This window comes from Tenrec ecaudatus, chromosome 18, assembly GCF_050624435.1.
Source record: "Tenrec ecaudatus isolate mTenEca1 chromosome 18, mTenEca1.hap1, whole genome shotgun sequence".
In the NCBI taxonomy this organism is placed as follows: domain Eukaryota; kingdom Metazoa; phylum Chordata; class Mammalia; order Afrosoricida; family Tenrecidae; genus Tenrec; species Tenrec ecaudatus.
In genome coordinates this window covers 4555213-4576468 of record NC_134547.1, presented here as the reverse complement: position 1 = coordinate 4576468, position 21256 = coordinate 4555213, and the positions used below count along the sequence as shown (strand labels likewise).

The 21256-nt window shown below is 48.6% G+C and overlaps 1 protein-coding gene across 1 annotated transcript in view; it reads right to left on the bottom strand.

Moving 5' to 3' along the window:
* Positions 1-12654: 12654 nt before the first annotated feature.
* Positions 12655-21256, bottom strand: part of NLRP12 (NLR family pyrin domain containing 12) — a 32903-nt gene continuing 24301 nt past the window's right edge. The window contains exons 7-10 of the mRNA XM_075537259.1: positions 20847-21017; positions 16329-16499; positions 14006-14176; positions 12655-13235 (exon numbers count right to left, since the gene is read on the bottom strand). Coding sequence (XP_075393374.1) covers positions 13148-13235; positions 14006-14176; positions 16329-16499; positions 20847-21017 — 601 coding nt within the window. The 3' untranslated portion in view covers positions 12655-13147. The remainder of the gene's footprint in view (positions 13236-14005; positions 14177-16328; positions 16500-20846; positions 21018-21256) is intronic.

Here is a 21256-nt window from a genome sequence, read left to right as displayed (position 1 = left end):
CCAACCGAAGAGCAAACTCAGTACCTTCAAGTCCACGTTGACTCAGCGTCCACGGAGCCAGGTGGAACCGCCCCTGTGCATTTCTGAGGTTGTTCAGGTCCCAGGGGAAACTCGTTAGAATGATTTAGAATAGTGACGGGGAAACTCAATTTTATTCAGCCTCCCCAATAAAGAGAAAGAGTGGGGAGAAGCTGGCTGATCAAGCCATCAAAACTCAACCCAAAGTCTGTACAGTGATACAGAGTTGTTAGTGGTTTGACTCTTTCAGTGGATAAACCAAACAAAAGCAGTAACTCCAGCCAAGATCTTTATTCAGAGCTTTGTGATACAGACAGTTCAGGAGGGGGTCTTTTGTTGATCATCAAGCTAGAATTGTGAAGGACAAAGGCACCCACCCTTTTCTATTTGCATGTCTGAGTTCCGTGGTGGACTTCCCTTGACTGCCTTGTTCATTGGAATTCCTGCCCTAGCAGATCCTTCAACTCCTCCCTGCCTTCCTGATTACCTGAGAGATTACCCAGAGCTGCTGCCCCACCCTGCCCCCCGTCACTTCCCCCTGGCATCTGGGAGATCCGAAAGGGAACATGAGGGACTCAACTGTTGTGGGGACTATTTCAAGATTTAGGATGAAGCCAGGGCTCCGTCAGGGGTGCCTTGGCTTTTAAATCTTTTTGGAAGCAGAACACCTCATCTTTCTCCGAGTTAGCAGTCCAAAGCCTACTGAGCCACACCAACAGGGTATCTTTGGAAGCAAACCCACAAGGCGAATGTCCACCTACAATGGCTCTTTAGAATGGTGAGGAGTCCTGATGGCGTAGTGCTTATAGATCGGGGTGCTAACTATAAGGTTAGGTAACCATGAGGTTAGCAGTTTGAAATCAGCAGTCACTCCTCAGGAGCGAAGATGAAATTTTTTACTCTGGTAAAGAGAGTCTCAGAAACCCACAGGGCAGTTCTACCCTGTCCTATAAGGTCTCTGTGAGTCGGAATTGATTCCAGTGAGTGCAGTTTTGTTCTGTTTTTTTTTTTTTTAATTAGGGTTACAACTATACACGGAATCCAAGTCCTGTTTTCAGGTACAAAACACCCCAATCTCAAATGTCCTTGAAAGAAAATGTGTTGAGTTTTCGAACAAAGACAACACAAAGGCACATACCATTATGACCTTGGTCCCTTTTAAGACTTACTAAATGTTCTCCTTCAAAGACAATCAAAATTGGGTTCCAAAATGGTCCCTACAGCTTCTCCTTCAGCCATTCTTCCCCCGGTGTCCCTGTCCAATCCACAAGGTGACTGATAAATTACAAAGGCTTGGCTAGATTTCATCTACATGTCTGAAGGACATGCAAATGTCTTTGGTCTCTTATCTGCACTTCCAAATGGTCTTTGCAGGCAGAAGAAATTCTTCTGAAATGATAAAGGCTGAAAACACCCACCACCAGCAGCATTCTAAGGAGGCATTCAATCAACAGCACAAATCTCTTGTGGATGGCCCCCTCACCATGAAAACTAAGAAAGAAGGGGACCCAGGGAGCTGAGGGCTCAGGAGACAAGGAGCTTCTAGGGAGGTTGATGGGAAAGGTGGGAAGAGTGATGGTTGACCCACACGTTAACAGCAACTTACGTCACTGCATTCCACAGGGAGGCTTGAGAAAGTTCTGGAAAGAAGAAATTTTACAAATAAGGGAACTTACCCTGTCAGTTTCTTTTTTAAAAAAATCATTTTATTGGGGGCTCATACAATTCTTATCACAATCCATCCATCCATCCGTTGTGTCAAGAACACATGTACATTTGTTGCCATCATCATTCGCAAAACATTTGCCTTCTACTTGAGCCCTTAATATCTGCTGCTCATTTTCCCCCTCCCTCCCCACTCCCCCACCCCGTGAACCCTTCATCATTCATATATTATTATTTTGTCATATATTACACTGTCTGATGTCTCCCTCTGCCCTCTTCTCTGCTGTCTCTCCCCCAGGGAGGAGGCTATATGTAGATTACTGTAATCAGTTCCTGATTTCTACCCCACATTCTCTCTACCCTCCCCTCCAGGCGTCGCCACTCTCATCACTGGTTCTGGAGGAGTCATCTGTCCTGGATTCCCTGTGATTCCAGTTGCTATCTGTAACCCTGCGAGCTTTTTGAAGTCCCCTCATACATGTGCAGATCACTGACCCACACTGTCATGAAATCAATGCCAACTCATAGCCAACCTATAGAACAAGACAGAGCTACTCCTGTGGGTTTTCTGAGACTGTAACTCTTCCTGAGAGTAGAAAGGCCCAGAGGCGACTAGTGGTTTTGAATTGAGGACCTGGTGGCTCTCAGCCCAATTTGTACCCACCAGGCCACCAGGGCTCCACTGGAGAAGATAGTTTTATTATTGTTGTTGGCTTGTTAGATGATGTCAGGTTTTTAATTTTGTTTTCAGGGCAGACTCTGAAATGTTTATTGGAAAATTTAATCTAGACCATGTCGCAATTTCTTACATGATTCAGGTAACTCACTGCTCCAGTATTTTTTTTGAAGCAAATTCACTTTATTGTAAAGACAATGATTGTCATACAGAAGGTATGCACTGGGATAAAATAAACTTCCCTGAAAAGCATTAAAATCCATGATAAATTAATTGATTAAATAAGTATTTGGTATATGTGGTGATTTTATTAGATATTATTCTTACTTATCCAGTATTCTTTTTAAATCCAGTATTGTTTTTGTTAAAAATACGTGTCATCAATTGGGAGTTGATACATATAGCCTATCATTCCAGAGGTCACATCAAGCAGATTGTGCAATTGCTACCACAACCCATTTCCAAGCATTCTTTGGCTTCCTGGACTCTTCAACATTATCTCATTTTTTACCCCCACCCCTCCTGCCCCCAACCCTTTATTCTACTTGCCCTCCTGTCAGTGCCTGAGTTTCCTATACCAAAACACAGAGAAATATAGAACACAACTTCATGTGTGTCATAGCATGTTTTGTCTTGTGACCCTGTACACAACAAGGTAGTTATCAGCCTGCCCTGCTGCTTCCTCTAAATCATGACTTTCCTTCTAACAGCCACTAGGTCAATGCATCTCTTTAAAGAGCTTCCTCTTTGTTCTCAGCAGTTTGATGGGCATCGAATTCCTACAATTCAATAATTCAGTCACCTCAAGCAATGCACAATGCTCACTGCACTAGTGTTTTATAACATTTTCTTCATTCTTGTACTCATTGTCATTAACTCATTTTCTTCTAGCCACACCCTGGATAGCTTTCCCTATTCTGGATTTCCCTGTTTTATAAATCATTTTACAGGGGGAGGTGCTCTTCCAGCGCTTATAAGAAACCATAAACCAATTGTCTCCAGCGCCTTTGTACATATGTGACCATTATCATTTCCAAAACATTTTCTTTCTACTTGAGCTCTTGGTATCAGCTCCCTTTTTTTTTTCTTTCTGCCAATCCTCTACCAGGTCACCTTCAGGAAACCGGAATTAAGACTGCAAACCTATCTTTTGAATACATCTCAACCCATAACAAACATTGAATGGGTCTGAAAAGAAGCTGATGGCAGACAGCCTTTCAGGGAACAATTGGAGGGGGCGTCAGTCAAGAAAGCACAATCCCTTGTAAATGAAGGTAGTTAGCAACTGAGTCAAAGGGAATACTCATTTTAGCTGTAGGGGACCAAGCCAACTGGGACCCCTGGTGGGAGGAAGGGCCGGGGGCAGAAGCCTGGAGGGCAGGGGAAGTCCTGAGGTGGGCGGGGAGTGCTTGCTGGGCTGCTCAACCACCTCTCCCTATATAAGAAGCCAGGCCAGCTGCGCCGACGCCTGTCTTGAGCACGCGGTGGCCAACTGAAGTTGAGTGTCCTGAAGCTCTCCGACGGTGAGTATTTCCCAGCGTTGATGGGTTGCCGGTCAGATCTCTTGGAGAGCTTTGGCAGTCTGGCCCTATTAAGATTATAGTTCAGAGAACACCGGCGATTTTTAGGCTTCTTAAAAATAAGGGCTTAGGGTTCCCATAGGGTTTTTTTCCTTTTCCGCAAAGGGGAGTGGTGCAGCATTTAAGCCAGCCAATTTAAGGGGATGAGGCAATCCACTCGCTTCTGTTTTATCCCACAGGAAATAACCTGGACGTGAGGCTGCGCCCCCAGAAAGATGCTGTCTCAGGGCCGTGTGTGATGCTGGGCAGCTGGAGGAAGCTCGTGCTTGCGCGCGAAACCCTTCCATGGTAAACCCCTTATTAAGATGTCTTTCTGAATGTCCGGGAAGGTGAATCTCATTACGAACTGGTGGTTGTCTCAAGAGTCGGCCTCGATCCGAGAGGTTCCACCCGCCCTCGACCTTGGTGGCAACCTTGGGGAACCCGCTCAACGTGTGGGACTCAAACTTGGGGGCACTTTCTGTTCTCTAGGCTTGAAAGTGCTGCCATCTTTGAGTGCTGCCGCTTGGGACGCGCGCCGGCGCCGCCGCCTCGTTTCGGAGGGCCAGTCGACCTGGCCGCCACGTTACCCGCCTCCCACGTGGGCACTTCAAAAAAGTTGGCGGGGAAAATGGAATGCCAAAGATCATTTTTCCACCAACTTTTTGAAGCCCCCTCGGGTCCGCGAAAGCAGCTGGCGACGGTCCCTGTGCAGAGTTGGAAGGAACGGGGCGTTGTTGGAGACGGTCCTTGGGTTGGTTTTCTCTCCGGGGAGGGGGCCCAGGCGAGGTTCCGAGTGGAATTGCCCAGCCAGTGGGACTCAGATCGGGAGGCACTCTCCTGTGGTCTACAGCTGGAAAGTGCTTCCGGATTTGGGTGTCAATGGTGGGCTCGGCCTTCAGGGGAATCGTTGCGCTGGGGCTTGCCTTGTCCGTGTGCCAGAAGGGACCTTAATGCCTGGGAGTCAGGCGAAATTGGCTGACACATGAACAATATAAAGCATATTTTAATGTACAGCATTTTAGCTAGCATCCAAGGTTGAGCAGGTGTGGTTGGGTTCATCTAGGAAGGCATTTGGGGGTCAACTGCCTTTTGGGTAATGAAGATCCTATTGTGTGATTCAACCTGCCCAATGCTCATGGGAGCAGGAGGAAGTGAGTTTACAGGCTTGTTGATTGCTCCCTTGAGTAGGTTTATGTCCCGCTTTTTGAGTAAAACTTTATACCTGGCTAAGTGTTGATCCGCAGCTTCACTTGGGTTTAGCGCATTGCTTTGGGTCTAGCGAGCGCAAACTGCAGTCCAGGAAACCCACCCAACTAGCAGATGCCCCAGGGAAGGGCTAGACTTTCTACTCCCATAAGCAGACTGAGTCACCACTGGCTCAATGGCAGGGAGTTTGGTTTCATGCTTGGGATTAAAAAAATAATTTTATTGGTTTTCTTTTTAAATCAGGGATTCTTTAAGTTTTGCTCTGGGATGAGTGGCGTGGGTATGAGGTTTGCAGAGCACTATCCAGGTCTCTTGCAATCAGTGAAATACTAACAGGCATCAGATTGAGTTCCTGCAGTTGGGAGTCTGCTCATTGTCTCTTGGTTTAAGGACATCACTCAGACTCTAAAATCCACGAACAGGAGGATCTCATCAGGGGACACTGGAATCCACAGGCTTCTCTGACTTAATAGGGCAGGGGGCGTAGATTCTGATTTGATGGGTGGATTGTCCAAGAAACCTTAGCTTTATTTACCATTCAATTACTAGGAACGTGTCACATTGAGTATGCCCCTGACTACCTCCTGGTCTGTTGATTGGTTATGGATATGTAGGGGAGGGGTGGGGGACAGGACAGCTAATTTAGTGCACTGGGAGATGAGGGGATTGGGATTTGTTAAGCAGTTGGGCTGATGAGAGCTTAAAGGTGGTCACACTGGAGGGATTGGCCTTGGATAAGACTCTGTTCTTTTGGGCAGCAAGTTGATTCCTTAGCTAATGTTCTCTTGGGACAGGACAGTGTTGCCAGAAAGGCTGAGGGTGATGCCCAGGAGGACTGCTGGGAGGCAAGACCAGTGGCCCTCTGGGTATTCAGCTGGCCTTTCCAGTTTGTTGCCAATATATCCAAGAATCTCCCAATCCAGCCCGCAGCAGCAAGGAGCTCCCGAGGACAGCAGTACCCCCAGAAGAATAAGTGTCTCAATTGGATCACTCCATAAGTAAGCTACCCAGATTCTCAAGGACTGGCCTTTGGGAGTATATTTCCACTTTGAGCAGGGAGGTTCACAGCCTGGATTCTGCCAGGATGTCTGGGTGGAGCGTTGGTGTCTTCTGTGCTGAAGGGAAGGGGAAGGCCCCTCCCTCCACCCGGGCCTCTGGGCATCCTAAACAACCACTGGACAACACATTTGCCTGCCTGCTGCATCTCTCAACTGACCTCAGTCCCCCAAAGGCCTTGTTTGTGATCTCTCAAGCCTTTGGCTCTCTCCACAGGTGGTGTGGGACACAGCTCCTGTTGTCTGGCCAAGGATCTTGGTGAGATGGGTTTAGTTTGAATTGTACCAGCTGTGACTAGATTGCAATCAAGCATGTCAGCACTTGAAGTGGTATGGGGTTTATGTCTGACCATAGGGGGCTGAGATACAGGATTGGAATCGCCCAGGGCAGTAGCCTGGAGGGCATGAGACAGTGAGTGGGTGAGGGCAGATGGGAAGGAAAGAGCTCTGATCCTTTCATCTGGCTCTCTGCTATATAAGGCTCCAGGGAGTTTCCATTATCCCATTCCTGCGGACTATACTGTAACTCACCATTTCCTATGGCTCTTAACACTATAAAGGTCTCCCGGTGTGAACTCTGATAAAGGGATCTAACTGGCTTATTAGCTTCAGGGTAGGTGGTTCAGGAAGGTTTGCACTGTCCTATATAGGGCTTGACTACTCACATTGGGTTTGTGGGAACTTTTCCATAGTGCTTGGAGAAAACTTCCTTTTTGCTCCAGATGAAGTCAGGATGGCGGTGGGATTGGGATTTTCTGAGTTTGGGGTGGCATGAGGTCCTCATTCATTGGGTTGTATTTTACTCACTCTTTTTTTCTCAGTGAACAAGATTTTCTTCCTGCCTCCAGGTGTCCCCTCCTGACAGCATCCCTGACAGCATCCCTGACAGCATCCTTGACCGCTCAACCTGGAGCACTCAAACTTTGGGGGCACTTTCTGTTCTCTATGCTTGGAAGTGCTGCCGTTGTTTGGGGGTTACCGATTGAGGACACTCCAGAAGAGCCATCTGGCAAGTACTTGCCTTCCACGGGGGGCACACTTACTTGAAAAAAGTTGGGAAAGGTGGGATGCGTAGAAATAATTTTTCCACCAGCTTTTTAAAGCATCCTTGCATTCACAGCGTAGGTAGATGCTGCCTGTCATTGGGACACGTGGGGGGTGGGTGATGTATTTTCCCCTGGTAGACCCCAGGCAAAGTGCTGTAGTGAGTGGAACTGCTCAACCAGTGGCACCCAAATGAGGATGCACTCTTCTGTTTCCACATCCAGAAAGTGCTTCCAGATTTGGGTGTTTATGGTGGGCTCTGGCTTCGAGAATTTCCTGTTGGGATGAAGTCTCACTTCTAGTCTCCCTCTGACCCTAGAGGGAGCTGTATGCTTGCACAGCCTAGGGCTGGGAAGGGGGGGTGAGTGTTATCCTTGCCGAGGAAGAATTTAGCTGATGGGACACCTCAGAAGCACCCCTTAGTACCAGATTTTTATCTTTTGGGGGTTAATGAGGGTCCAACAGCCAGCACTACTACTGCCCCTAGGTTTGATTGCAGGAGAGCATCAGTAAAGTATGAAGGCTCTTTGAATGGTCTCCGCCCTACAGAGACAGGAGTCCTGGTAGCTTTGTGGGGGAGGGGTCAGGCAGCTTCCCACATGTCTAAGGGGAAGGGTTTCAAGCCATCTTTGTGACCCCTCAGACTGGGATTCTCGGAATGGAAGCGCTTTACCTTAAATCTGTGATGGAAAGTGCTGACATTTTGAGGGTCCCTGTTTGAGGCCAGCTTCTGTGGGTATCTTGAGGGTTAATTTACAACTTAGGGAAACCCGCTTAGATAGCCTTTAGCCAACAACCCACCTTCCTAATGCCGAGACCCTTTTTGTAAAAAGTCATTTTATTGGGGCTCAATTGCTGAGACCCTTCAAGACCGTCCCTCATGTTGTGGTGACCACCCCACTTTTCCAAGTTTCTACTGTTATGAATCATGTTATCTGCATGATGTATTTTCATTGTTACAAATTCAACATAATGAAATGGCAGTGATTAAATCCACAACCATAACGTAATTATGAGAATTTCTAATGACAAATATTGTCTTGCATGGGTGTAGCATGGGTAAACATCCGGCAGCCTAATGCAGGACTACTCCAGGGGACTCCCTAGTAGTTGTGAGGTCGTGGCGCCATCTTGTGTCCTATGATGAGGTGCAGTCCAGGGCCACATCCGGAAGAAAATGTTTTCTATTCTAAAGGCTTTAAAAAAAAGCCAAGGGTGTTCCATCAACCTTGCCCTGTCATTCAGCTGAACCCTAAGGTGAGAAGTCAGGATGGGGGCAGGGGGATGGGAGAGGTAGATTTTGGAAATGTTGACTTATTTGGGATGCCATAACCCTGCGGTTCTGCCTTCTGATCTACCTGCATAAAATGCATAATGTTGTATTTCAGTGTCTAAAAATTCATGATCAAACTTGCTGCCATTCTATACCAAGCCACCTATATAGGATAGGGTGGGATTGCCCCAGGTAGGCAAAGATTGTCTTACTGTCGAATCTTGGTTGGCTGGAAGACTTAGCCCTGTCTCTTGCCTCATCAGGCAACTACTTGTGCCTGTCAATTGTGAGTGACTTCAGGCATGTGTCCAGGTTCACGTCTTAAGTCCTAAAACTGGATGCCCTCCTGAGGTGTCCATGTGGGTGGGCAAGGGGCACAAAGCACCCCATGTTGTCCTCCCCAGGAATGGTCCCATTGAGATTGCTCAGCCAGTGGGACTCAAATATGGGGGCATTCTTCTGTCCTCACCTGCGGAAAGTGCGCCCAGATTTGAGTGTTGCTGGTGAGCCCTGCCTTCGTTCACGGAATAGGAACAGCCGTTTTGTGGGGGCGGGGGGGGCGCTGACTGCTAAAAGGTTAATTCACAGACTTGCTCTAGTTCATCACCCACTGCATCTCCTGATCTTGGTGACTGGGGTCGGGTGCAATACAGAATGACAGCCTTGGCAGACTTGAGATGTCTGTCTGTAGTAGTTATTAAAAACCTCGCTGCTCTGCAGGTGGAAGGCCAGGCTTCTATAGTATTAAGGCGACCAGATTTTTTAAAATTGGGAAAGCGGGACACCATTGAAACTCATCCTGGCGAAATAGCCACATGGCAGCTGAAAAACCATATACCCTAGCATGTGCATCCTTTCCAAAAAGCGGGCCTTTCTTAAACTGCGGGACATGGGACAGATTGTTAAAAATCTGGTAACTTTACTCTAATCCCCGAAAATGTCAGACCCACAGGGGCCCTTCTATATTACCCTGCCCTGTAGAATCACGGAAGCAAACTGACAGATGATGGATGGTTCTTGAATTTCTCCTGTCTTATGTCCTTGGTCTTTAGCTGGTTCTTTAGGGTTCTTTAGGCATAAAGTGACCACAGAGTCCTGGCTGATTTGGAGTGTCAATCACTGCCTGAAGGAAGCATTGGGGAGTCATCAGAAGTGCTTGTTGGTGAGCTCTGGGCATTTCCAATGCCTCCCCTGCCATTAACGCCTTTTCTGTTCTGTGTCAGCTTCCCTGTGCTTTCACAGTCCATTACTAATCTCATTTAGGGAGCTACATGATTTTAGGTAGTAACCAATGAGACCTAGTGTGCTCAATTTTGAAGGCCTAAACTAGCTTAAGGGGTGCCCTGGATCTCTGGAGTTGTCTCCTTGTTTCCCTTAGTGCTGGGTCAGATGTTGGGCTGCCCTCTACATTTCCCGTCTGAAGCCTGGCAGCCTGTGGCACCCAGTAGAGTGGCCATTTTGGGTGTCTCCAGTTGACAAGGACACAAGGGGCACTTCCACATAAGCCAAGGAACCCACCTACCTTGTCTTTGCAAAGGTGGACCTGCTGCCCTAGATTGGAGAAACAACCAGTTGGTTCTGATCTTTCGATCCAGCTTCCCCACCACCCAGCTTCCTCACCAACAGCCACTCCTGTTGTGGCTTCCTGGAAAGGGCTCTTGGAATGGAGTGCTGATGGTGGGTGCTGCCTTGACAGAAGACCATCCCTGTGGGAGATGCTTCCCCACTCTGCCCTGGAGAACTAGAAAGAACTCTAGAGGCTCACTTCTGTTCCAGCGTCTACCAGTCATTCTGTTCATGCAATGTTGTATCAACCTGAATCTTATTATAAAATCAACCTACCTTTCTGAGGATATTCTGACTTTTTATGTAAAACATGGTGTTGGGTGAAGGGAGAGCCTGGATAGGGCAAGATATGACAAAATAATTATAAATTATCAAGGGCTCATGAGGGGAGGGGGGAGCAGGGAGGGAGGGGTAAAAAGACCTGATGCAAAGGGCTTAAGTGGAGAGCAAATGCTTTGAAAATGGTTAGGGCAAAGAATGTGCAGATGTACTTTATATAATTGATACATGTATATGTATAGATAAGAGTTGTATGAGCCCCTAATAAAATGTTATAAGAAACATGGTGTTTCTTTTGGAGTGGAGAGGGAGGGGGAAAATGAGCAGCAGATATATATATATATTTTTGAGCAGCAGATATTAAGGACTCAAGTAGAAGGCAAATATTTCGAGAATGATGGCAACAAATGTACATATGTTCTTGACACAATGGATGTTATGAGTCTGTGATAAGAATTGGAGCCCCCAATATGATTAAAAGACATCCTATGTGATTAAAAACCTTATAGCATCTTTAAAATCTTCCAGTCTAGAGACCCTGGGGAAGTTCAATGATATTTTCCAGTTCTTTCCATCAGGGACCAAAAAACTTCATAGGGTCCCAACGGGCCAGGATAGAATTACCCCTATGGGCTTGGAGGGCTCCTCCCGGTGGGTGTGGTTGGAAGTGCCTGAGCTTGCACTAGCCTGATGCTTGGATGCTTGACCTGCAGCAGCTGGGCTCCGCTATTTTTAGGAATCACTGGTTTGTGCGATTGGGATCTGCCACAGTGAATCCCACTTTTCTAGAGTGACTGCGTGTACTCCGAGGGTTTTGAGGTAACCTGACCCTAACAAATCACAGGCCAAGTGGGCACAATTATGTGGCCAATAATATGTAAAGGGAATAAAATGGAGTCAGGCACGTTTTATGGTAGCATGCTCACCTGAACACTTGATCCACGTGGAGATCCGAGACCAGAGTAGCAGGAGGGAGAGGGAGCAGGAAGAGGACAAGAGTCTTATTTGGGGCTATTTGCAGGTAGCTAATGCACCACAAGGTGGGTGGTAATCACAGTAAGTCCCTGGGCTCACAGGAGAGAATCTAATACCTGCATTGGGGGAAGGTATAGGGATGGGCACCATAGGGGGAGGAGATAATCCGGGAGTGTGCCTCTACAGGGAGACAGTCTAGCCTGTGCTCACTTTAAGGCAGCACAGCTGTGAGGGAAGAGTGGGAATGATGTGTTTTCATCCACAAGAGCCAGGTGGGGCTCCACAGGCTTGTCCAACTGCCTTTAAGGAATGACAAGGGGTCTGGAGGCAGCAGCATACTGAGTCCCTTGCACCTCTAAATTCCATCTGTCCTGGTTACAATAGTACATGGGAGTGTAGTCTTCCTGATGGTGAAAGAGTGCCAACACCTTCCCATTGTACCTCCATTTGTGTCCCTAAACAGGTAAAATAGCACTTCTGGCCAATGAATCCTTCAAGGAAGTCCCAGAAGTTACAGGGTCCTTGAGGCAAGCATCCATGTGTAAGAACAGAGAAGTCTCCCAAAGTTGCTGGTAAGTCAAGTTTGGGGGGGGCAGACCTGGCCATCTGAGCACTTGAGGTTCGACCTGAGTCCTGGTGGCCTTCAGGTCAGTGGAAGGGTCTACCTGTGCAGTGAAGGAACTGAGCTGGGGAACTACCTCATTCCCATAGCTACTGAATCTGGATTTTGGAAACCCTTTGAAAAGATTAGGGGAGACCTAGTAACCCCAATCCCTTCAGGACTCAATGGTGACACCACTAGATTTCAAGGAGCTGTCCTTTTTTTTTTTTTTTTTTTTGCTGTCCATTTTTTTAATACTTTCATAACTTTGTCATGTCAAGATTCAGATTCTCTTAATGTTTGTTGTTGCTTGCAGGCACGATCAAAGTACTGAGTTCTGGGTTGCTTTTAACTTAATTCAGCTAACAGTGATCACACGTGGTCCAATGGCTTGAGAACACAACAAACCAGATGTCATCTCTCAAAGCACAACGGAATCTTAATGTTTTAATAGCACTTCATCCACATGTCCTACTGTGCAATCATTTCATATCAAGAAGAGCTGGACCATTATTACATTCCAGTCCAGAACATTCTTTTACTCGTCTTTCATGTATTTTTTCCCAGTTCAGGCAGAAATCTACTCAATGAAACATTCCCCAGTTTCACCCTTCCGCATGTATCATTCAGTGCCATTGATTATAAGTTACGTGTTGTACAACCACTATTGCTAATCGTCCAAGCTATTCCACTATCACATAATTGCTGCCTAAGCAACACTTCTTGGGCCAAGTTTTGTTTGCTTTTTTGTACTTCTCTTTGGTGTAATCACATCATACACTTCCACGGTTCAATCGGTCTTAAAAAGAGGTATGCACATGCATCCTCAGTCACTTCTAGTGCTCCCTCTCCGCTCAGGCATCCGATCTTGGATATGCTGTGTGGGCTGGTCTGCTGGTGGGGTTGCTATGAGTGAGACCCCCATTGGAGGGCAACCTATTTTGTGGGTTGACCTTTTATTACTGGTCACAATTCTCGGAGGAGGGTGCCAAGGTTGACTCTGCTCCTTGAAAAGTTGGGTTATCGGAGCCCCCTTGGGAATGCAGCCTCGTTCCACTTCAGACAAAACCCAGTGGAAGTAGGGGTGACCAGGAGTTGGGAGTCGACTCTGACATCTGATGGGTGATTGGGAGTGATCCCAAGGGGCTCTAGGACCATGAGCACACCAACCCTCACCATTCTCCGTCCTAGGAGGAAAGATGGGAAGGTACCAGCAGGTAGGGCTGCTTAGCAGCCAATGTCTAAGTAGGGTTTCTTCACTCGAAGCATGGCCAGTGCTCGGTGCGTCTTTTTATTCAGATTCATCCCAAACAACCTGCGGGCACAGCAAGGGAAAGGTTACTCCCATCCAGCTTCGCAACATTGGGCTATTCTCCGCTTACAACATTCTAATGTGATTCCATCATCCTCCAGTGAATCAACCCTCAACCAGAACTCACTGCCATAGGGACTCCGAGGGAGGGGTACCACTTCCAGACAGACCATCCGTGGCTCGGTGGTTAAGTACCCAGTTGCTACTTAAAGGTCGGTGGCCGGAACCCACCAGCTGCACTGTAGGTGACAGAGGAAGCCTCCATCTGTTTCAGTAATATGTGCAGCCAGGGAAACTCTAGAGGCAGATCTGATGTCCTACACACTTGGTAGGGTTCAGAATCAACTCCAAGGCCATGGGTTTTATGGGTATTCCCTGAGGAACTCGAGGACCCCAAAGCTAACAAGACCCACCAAACCCAATGCCTTTGAGTTGATTCTGATTCACATGACCTTAGACTTAAAAAAAAAAATCCCAAACTCCCATGGAGTGGATGCCAGCTCATAGCTACACAATAGAACAGGGTAGAGCTGCCCACCATGAGTTTCTGATACTAATGATGGGAAGTTAAACCTTGTCTTTTCCCCCTAGAGTAACCGGCCTGTGGTTTCAAACTCCTGACCTTCGCCAGCCTAATACCTAATGATTACAATAGGTGGTGACCCTAGACAGCTGGGTGTTAATGCAAGAGCTTATCAAGGTCAACTGTGGTGCTGGCGCGGGAAAGTATCATGGGGGGAGGGAGGGACACGGGACCAGGAGCCTTCTCTCACCACAGGACTCTAAGTGTGCAGGCCGGGTGGCTCAGCCTGTGGCACAGCAGCTGGACTCCGGCATCCCGCAGGGCGTTGTTGGTCAGGTAGAGCTCGGTGAGCGTCTGGTTGACTGCCAGGGAGGAAGACAGGTCTTCAGCCGCTTGAGCTGTGAGCCCACAGCTGTCCACCCTGTGGGAGGTGAGGAGCGAGTGAAGCGGCAGCAGCTGCTGGCTAGGGGAAGCCTCTCTTCTCAAGGACAATCAGGCCCTAATGCCTCTTAAGAGCCCAAGCGGCAGAGCAGGTTGGCTACACCTTGGGCTGCTCACCACAAGGTCAGATGTTCAAAACCACCAGCTGCTCCAAAGGAGGATGACAAGGCTCTCTGCTTTAAAGGTTTACAGTCTCAGAGACCCACTATGTGTGCGTGTGTAGGGGGTGGGGTGGGGCCCCCTACTCTGTGCTGCAGAATCACTGAGTCGGGATCGACCCAATGGCACTAAGTGAGTCAGAGCAAATAGACGTGATGGCAGTGACTGGTTTGGCTGTGGGGAGACCAGAGTTCAGATTCAAGGTGGCCAATGTAAGGTCAAGGTTCTTGCCCTCCTGCTCGCTCAGAAAACCTTTGTCTCTTTGGAGATTATGCTGTTGGGTGAACTTCCTGTGGGTTCGCCTCTCTCTCCCCTTATTTCTTCTCCCTGGTTTTCTTGCCCCTTTAATCGACTGCTTTTATATCTCAATAGGAGCCCTGGTGGCTTAGTGCTGGGGAGTCGGGCTGTGAACTGAAAGGTCGGCAGTTTGAAGCCACCAGCTGCTCTTAGGGAGCACGTTGAGGCTCTCTGCTCCCATAAAGAGTGACAGCCTAGGACACCCAGAGAGTCAGTGCTACCCTGTCCTGCAGGGTCCCTAATATGGACGGGTCATCGACTGCATGTCAGTGAGGGTGGTCTCTTTCCTTAGTCATGTCTCAAAAGAGATGACTTAATCAGAGAAGGACCAGTATGATATGAGACCACTCTGATAAAGGGACAAATATGAAAAAATCGGAGAGCAAGACTTTCTTTGAAAAAAAGCAAAAAAAGGCTTTCTTTCCAAAGGGAACAGACTTTGGAGACTCCCAAGGTCAGGAGGGCAAGGGCAGGAAGAGAAGCAGCAGGCAGCCACCCTTGTGACAGGTGTTTCCCCGATGGACTAGAAGACAGCAGTCCACAAGAGGGAGAAGAGAAACCAAGAATCAGTTGAAGGCTAAACTGAATGGGGGGTTTGCTTCCAAGTTTGGACTGCTGAACACAAAGCTGATGATCCCCCAATAAACCCCCAGCTAATTCACCAACATTTGGGAAAAATAAACAGATGGTCTAAGACACCCTGCCCTGAGACGGTTTCTTTAGCATAATCCCATCCCCCAAAGGGGCTGTAACTACAGGATTAACCAAGGGAAGCCTGATGGCATCCTGTCAATTCTCACTCGTGGGGATTGGGTAGAATGACCCTACACACGCAGTGGACAGGGCAGCTGAGCTACCGCGAGTGTATCTCCTGTGGATCTGGCAGTTGGGCTCCAATCGCAGGCCTCAGTTAGCTGCTGAGCCCTTCCTCCCCTTGGCCACCAGGGATCTCTCCATATGAGAGCTACTGCAGAGCTATGAGTCTGTCCAAGTCAGTGTGGAGGCATCAGAGATTCCAGGAGGGGGGGGAGCATTTAAGGCGTGGATGTTTGTTTTCTCACAGAGAATGACTCGGTTCATGATTGTTTGCAGTATTTCTACTCTTTCCTTCTCTCTCTCACCCCTTCCTTCCCCCACCCTCTCCCACTCCCTCTGTTCTCTACCTCCCTCCATTTCCTTCTCTCTCCTCTCCCCTTCCCCCTCCCCTGTCCTCCCTCCTGATCTCCCATCATTCCTTTCCCGCCTTCCCTTCTGCCCTCCTCTACCTCTCTCCTGTCTCCCGGGAATCCCTAAGGGTAACTGCTCAGTTGCTCACTAGCGGCAAAGGAAGGGGCAAGGAGGAAGGATGAGTGTGAACAGGGAAGTCCTCGGTCAGTCAGAAATGGCTGTGACCTGGAGGCTGCGGCTGCAGGCAGCGCCACCAAGCCGCCAGCGTAGGGACGGTTGCCACTGGTGCACTCGAAAAAGCCGTCGACTTCGAGGACCCTCAGAAGAAAGGGCTGGTGAACTACTTCTGTGAAACAAGCACTGGAAAACCTGAGGGGGCACAGGAGGACCCCCCTGGGTGGGGACAGTCTACGGGCGATTGGTCTGCTTCCATCTCAAGGCAGCCATCCCACCCCAGTGGCCCCCTACACCCCTAGCCCGGGGCCCACTCCAGCTCCCCAGGCCCTCACCACAGTTTCTGGAGCCGGCAGACAGGATGGCGCAGCCCCTCACATAGCAGCTTCATGCCCACGTCTCCCAGGTCATTGAAACTCAGGTCCAGCTCCCACAGGTGCTGGTTGGCTTGGAGCACAGCCGAGAGGCCCTCGCAGGCTGCAGAGCCTAGCCGGCAGATGCCCACCCTGTGTAAGACATGACAATAATTTATGTTATACAGTTGATGTGTGTATATGTATGGATTGTGATAAGAGTTGTATGAGTCCCTAATAAAATGTAAAAAAAGAAAAGAGGAGGAAAAAAAAGAATGATTAGGGCAAAGAATGTACAGATGTGCTTTATACAATTGGATGTATGTATATGTATGGACTGTGATAAGAGTTGTATGAGCCCCTAATAAATTGTTTTAAGAAAATTTATAAATGATCAAGAGTTCATGAGGGAGGGAGGGTGGGTGAGTGGGAACAATGAGCTGATACCCAGGGCTCAAGTAGAAAGGAAGTGTTTTGAAAATGATGAGGCAACCTGTGTGCACAGATGCTTGACACAATGGATATATGGATGGATTGTGCTAAGAGCTGTAAGGGCCCACAATAAAATGATTTAAAAAACCCTAAACTTGAGAGCATTCATCCAAGTGGCAACTGTTGCTGTCTCCTCGTCCCAAGCAAAGATGAGTGGAGAAAACCAACCACGTGTGGAAACAGCCCGAAGGATGAATGGTGAATGGAGTGTGTGAATGTTGCCTCCGCTAGAGGCTGGAAGAACTAGATGGTGCCCCATCCCCCCTCACCTCCCGCCCAGACCACTGCTCACAGATCTAAAAGGGATCATGACTGGAAGTCCTGGATTGAGCTGGAGAAACATATAAACGGAACTGGAAATCCTAAGTCACTGGTCAGAGAGTGATTCGTAGAAGCCCAGAGACTTAAGCCTGGAATGGAGCTCACCGCCCCACCCCTCCACCCCCCCGGTTGTGGGGGTGGGGGGTGCTCAACTTTGAGTTGCATAATAGACCTATAGGGTGAGGGACAACACCAGGGAGGTTGGCATCCTGAGACTCAACCGCAGCCATATGAGGTCGAAAGGGAAGCATCTGGCTGGGAGAATCCCCAGGAGGCAAGAAGAGACAGGAGAGAAGGATCCAGGGACACAGGACACAGGGAGGAAGTGGGGAGAGGTCTTCCACCCCAAGGGGACAGCAGTCCATGTCGCCAGATCAAAAGGGTATGGCTGCTGGAGGGAAAGCCGGTTTTCTCTGTAAGCTTTCAGCCAATGACAAAGGTATAGAGTCCTAGGCGGACAGCACCTGAGGGCCTGGATGGTGAAGTCTCACCTTGCAGGGGGAGACGCAGAGGGAGTGGACCTTGGGCACCTCAGGCTAGTACTGAGTGAAGTGGGGGCAGTCACAGAGGCAGAGGTGATGGTCTGGTCTGACTTTCATGAGCTAGGCAGATGTAAGGGAGTTTCAGAAACTTCCTTAGAGGGGGGCGGACAACAGAAAAGGGGGTGAAGGGAGACATCGGACAGGGCAAGATGACAAAATAATAATTTATAAATTAACAAGGGTTCGGGAGGGAGGGGAAAAATGAGCTGATGCCAGGGGCTTAAGTGGAGAGCGCATGTTTTGGGAATGATGAGGGCAATGAATGTACAACTGCTTGACGCAATTGATGTATGCATGGGTTGTGGTAAGAGTTGCATGAACCCCTAATAAAATTATGGGGGGAAAAAGTTCCTTAGAGAAAACAAGAGTAGAGAATGTTCTGTGTTCTGGACCAGGGGCGGGATATATATATATGAAAGTTTGTTAGAAGAGAGAAATCTGAGGCCATCTGAAGCAAAGGCCCTGGCGCAGCCCATTCTAGATCTCTGTCTGAAGAGGCACCAGAGGCTGAGACAAAGAGACCATGAGACAGAGCGGAGGAGCCTCCCTCAGACTATGAGACTTTGAGGCCCAACAGCAGGCTGGTCTCCTGGCCCACAGAGGCAGAGAGCAAGGCTCTATCTGTGGCAGAGGCTGAGCCCTGGAGAGACACCTGGCTGAGGAGAGGTGTGGTTGAGGGACAGTAACTCTCTAAGGATTTTAGTTTAGTAATCCTGGTTTAGGGTAAGCTGTTAACTCCCAGGCCTTATGCTTTGCGCTTTGGACTGCAAGGTCAGGGGTTCAAAACCCCCATGGGATAAAGATAAGGCTTTTTACTCTAATAAAGATTGATAATCTCAGAAGCCCACAGGGGCAAGTTCCACCCTGCCCTATGGGGTCACTGTGAGTTTGAATCACCTGGATGGCAGTGAGTGAGTTAACTCCCCTAAAAAAAAAACCATCTTAATCAATTTTTAAACACTTTTGTTGGCACCTAATTTACATAGCACACAATTCAATTATTCAATCGTTCGCTCCTATCAAGGAGGATTATACAATTATTACTGCATCAATTTCAGTCCATTCCTACCCCCCCAATGGTTAAGTCACTTTTAAAATGAGTTGTACAAACACAATTCTAGTGTGCCCCCCAACCCGCCCCTTAATTTTTTTAAGAGAAAATTCATGGGAACACGGAATGGAAGATCGTGGAATTTTTCCTCTCTGCCAGCCATCCCTTGGCTGGGTGTGTTTCCTGAAGAAGAACTGTAATAACAGAGACAGACATGTGCACACCCATGTCCATCCCAGCACTGTTCCCAATCACAGAAAGAGGAACACCTACATGCCCATCGGTTGAAGAGTGGATGAAGAAGCTCTGGTACAGACACACAGCGGAATACTCAAATCAAAACAACAACCTCACTGCCATCGAGTCAATCACAACTCTCAGTAAAGCTCCATTGGACAGGGAAGGAGTGCCCCGGTCAGACTGTAATCTTTAGGGGACTAGAAAGCCTTTCTCCAGAGGAGTGGCTGGTGGTTTTGAACTGCTGACCTTGTGGTTAGCAGATCAACGTCTAGCCCACTAGGCTGCCAGGGCTCCATAATAGAATCATATGTATCCACTGAAGATGCTGATGATGAAACAACGAAGCAACTCATGACATGGATGCACCTTGAAAAGTGGAGTGAGCCAATCCCAAGAGGGCAGATGCTACATGAGACCTCTGTTTTAAAAAGATTAGAAAAAAAGCAAACGAACAAAGATAAAGGTTTTCATACCGAAGGAAGCAAACTTTGATAGTCACCAGGAATTGGGAGGGAGAGGGTGGGAAGACAAAGCAATAGACCAGAGCATATTCCCAAACATACGTGGCCTACCACCCCCTATTCAGGGGAAAAAATACTTAGTCCATGGCCTCCTAAGGATTAAACATTTTTGTTCTATATCTTTAAAGCAGTGGCTCTCAACCTTCTTAATGCCTTGACCCTTTAATACAGTTCCTCATGTGGTGGTGAGCCCCCGCCCCCCAACCATAACATTATTTTCACTACTACTTCCTGTGATTTTGCTACTGTGATGAATTGGGTGACCCCTGAGAAAGGGTGGTTGGATCTCCAAAGGGGTCACGACCCACAGGTTGAGAACCACTGCTCTGAAGGGTCCTGTAGTAATGCTATGGTTCTCAGCCGCAGCCAGCGCCTCTAACCCCTTCTCCACCCCCCACCTGGCCTTCTCAAGATGCCTCACAGAAACCTGCCCCCCCTCCATGCTGCTGGTGCCACAGCCAATCAGGGTGGAGCGCGGGCTCCTTTGAGACGCGATCATTTATGTCTGTCCCCAAAGCTAATGAACACGGGATCCCTTTGCCCGTGCTCTCTCTGACTTCTCTTCACCTTCTCTGGGGCGGCACGTCCGTCCCTCTGTCTCTTCCTCTCGCTAGCTCTCCCTTTCTTACTTTCCGCTGTTCTCTCTTCACTGTGTCTTCCAATCTCCCCCCACCCTGCCCCCTTCACTCTCATTCCATTCTAAACCCCCCCCCCCCCCCCCGGGCAGGTCGTTAACACTCATAAAACCTGTTCATGGAAACCCATGCTCTGGGTCAGTTTTCCTTCGAAAGCTCCTAATTCAGGATAAAGTGTAGGTATCTGCTTTTTCAGCACCCACCCCACCCCCACCTGCCCAATCGTTCTGGGAAAAAGATGAGGCTTTCCGTGCCTCAAGAGATCAACAGCTCAAGTTCAAAACCCCTTCCAACTCAACTCTACAGGACAGAGTAGACCTGCCTCTGGGGGTTTCCAAGGTTGTACATTTTGACGGGTGCAGAAAGCCTCGTTTTTCTCCAGTGGAGGAGCTGATGGATTTGAAAAACCCCACAGTTTCAGACACCCACAGAGGCAGTTTCAGCCTGCCTCCCCCCGTAGCGTTGGTATGAATCAGAATAGACTCAAAAGCCGGGAGCATTTGGTTTGGTTTGGTTTGGTTGGAAATCTTTCCAGAGCTCGCCCTTCCCCGCCCCAAGGGGGAGTCGTTGCCCACTTTGGGATACATCGAAGTATTCTTTTAGACAGTGGGGTGACTTCAGCAGCAGCAACACACCCAACTTGCCACGTTCCCTTGTGTGTCTGGATTCTCGGTGACCGTGACTACAGTGAGACTCACCTGAGGATCTGTAGTTTGCAGTTGGGGTGTTTTAGACCCTCACACAGCAGCAGTACTCCAGGGTCCCCCAGGTCATTCAGGCTCAGGTCCAGCTCCCTCAGGCTCTGGTTCTCCTGAAGAGCGGAGCCCAGGTCTCCACAGGACGCCGCCGTGAGGCGGCAGATCTTCAACCTGTGAGAATCCATTGCAACACGCGGGGTTTTCTTCAGGGTTACACGTTCAAACTCAAGTCACAGCTTTTGGCTGATCACTCAGTTAGCTCAGGCATTTCCTAAGAGGCTGGGGTTCAATGCCCAGTCCATGCACCCCAAGTTCAGCCACCTCCACCCATCCGTGGAGGCTTGTGATGCTGAACAGGTTCTAGTGGAAGCTGCAGTCTAAGAGAGACCAGGAGTAAAATGCTATGCATG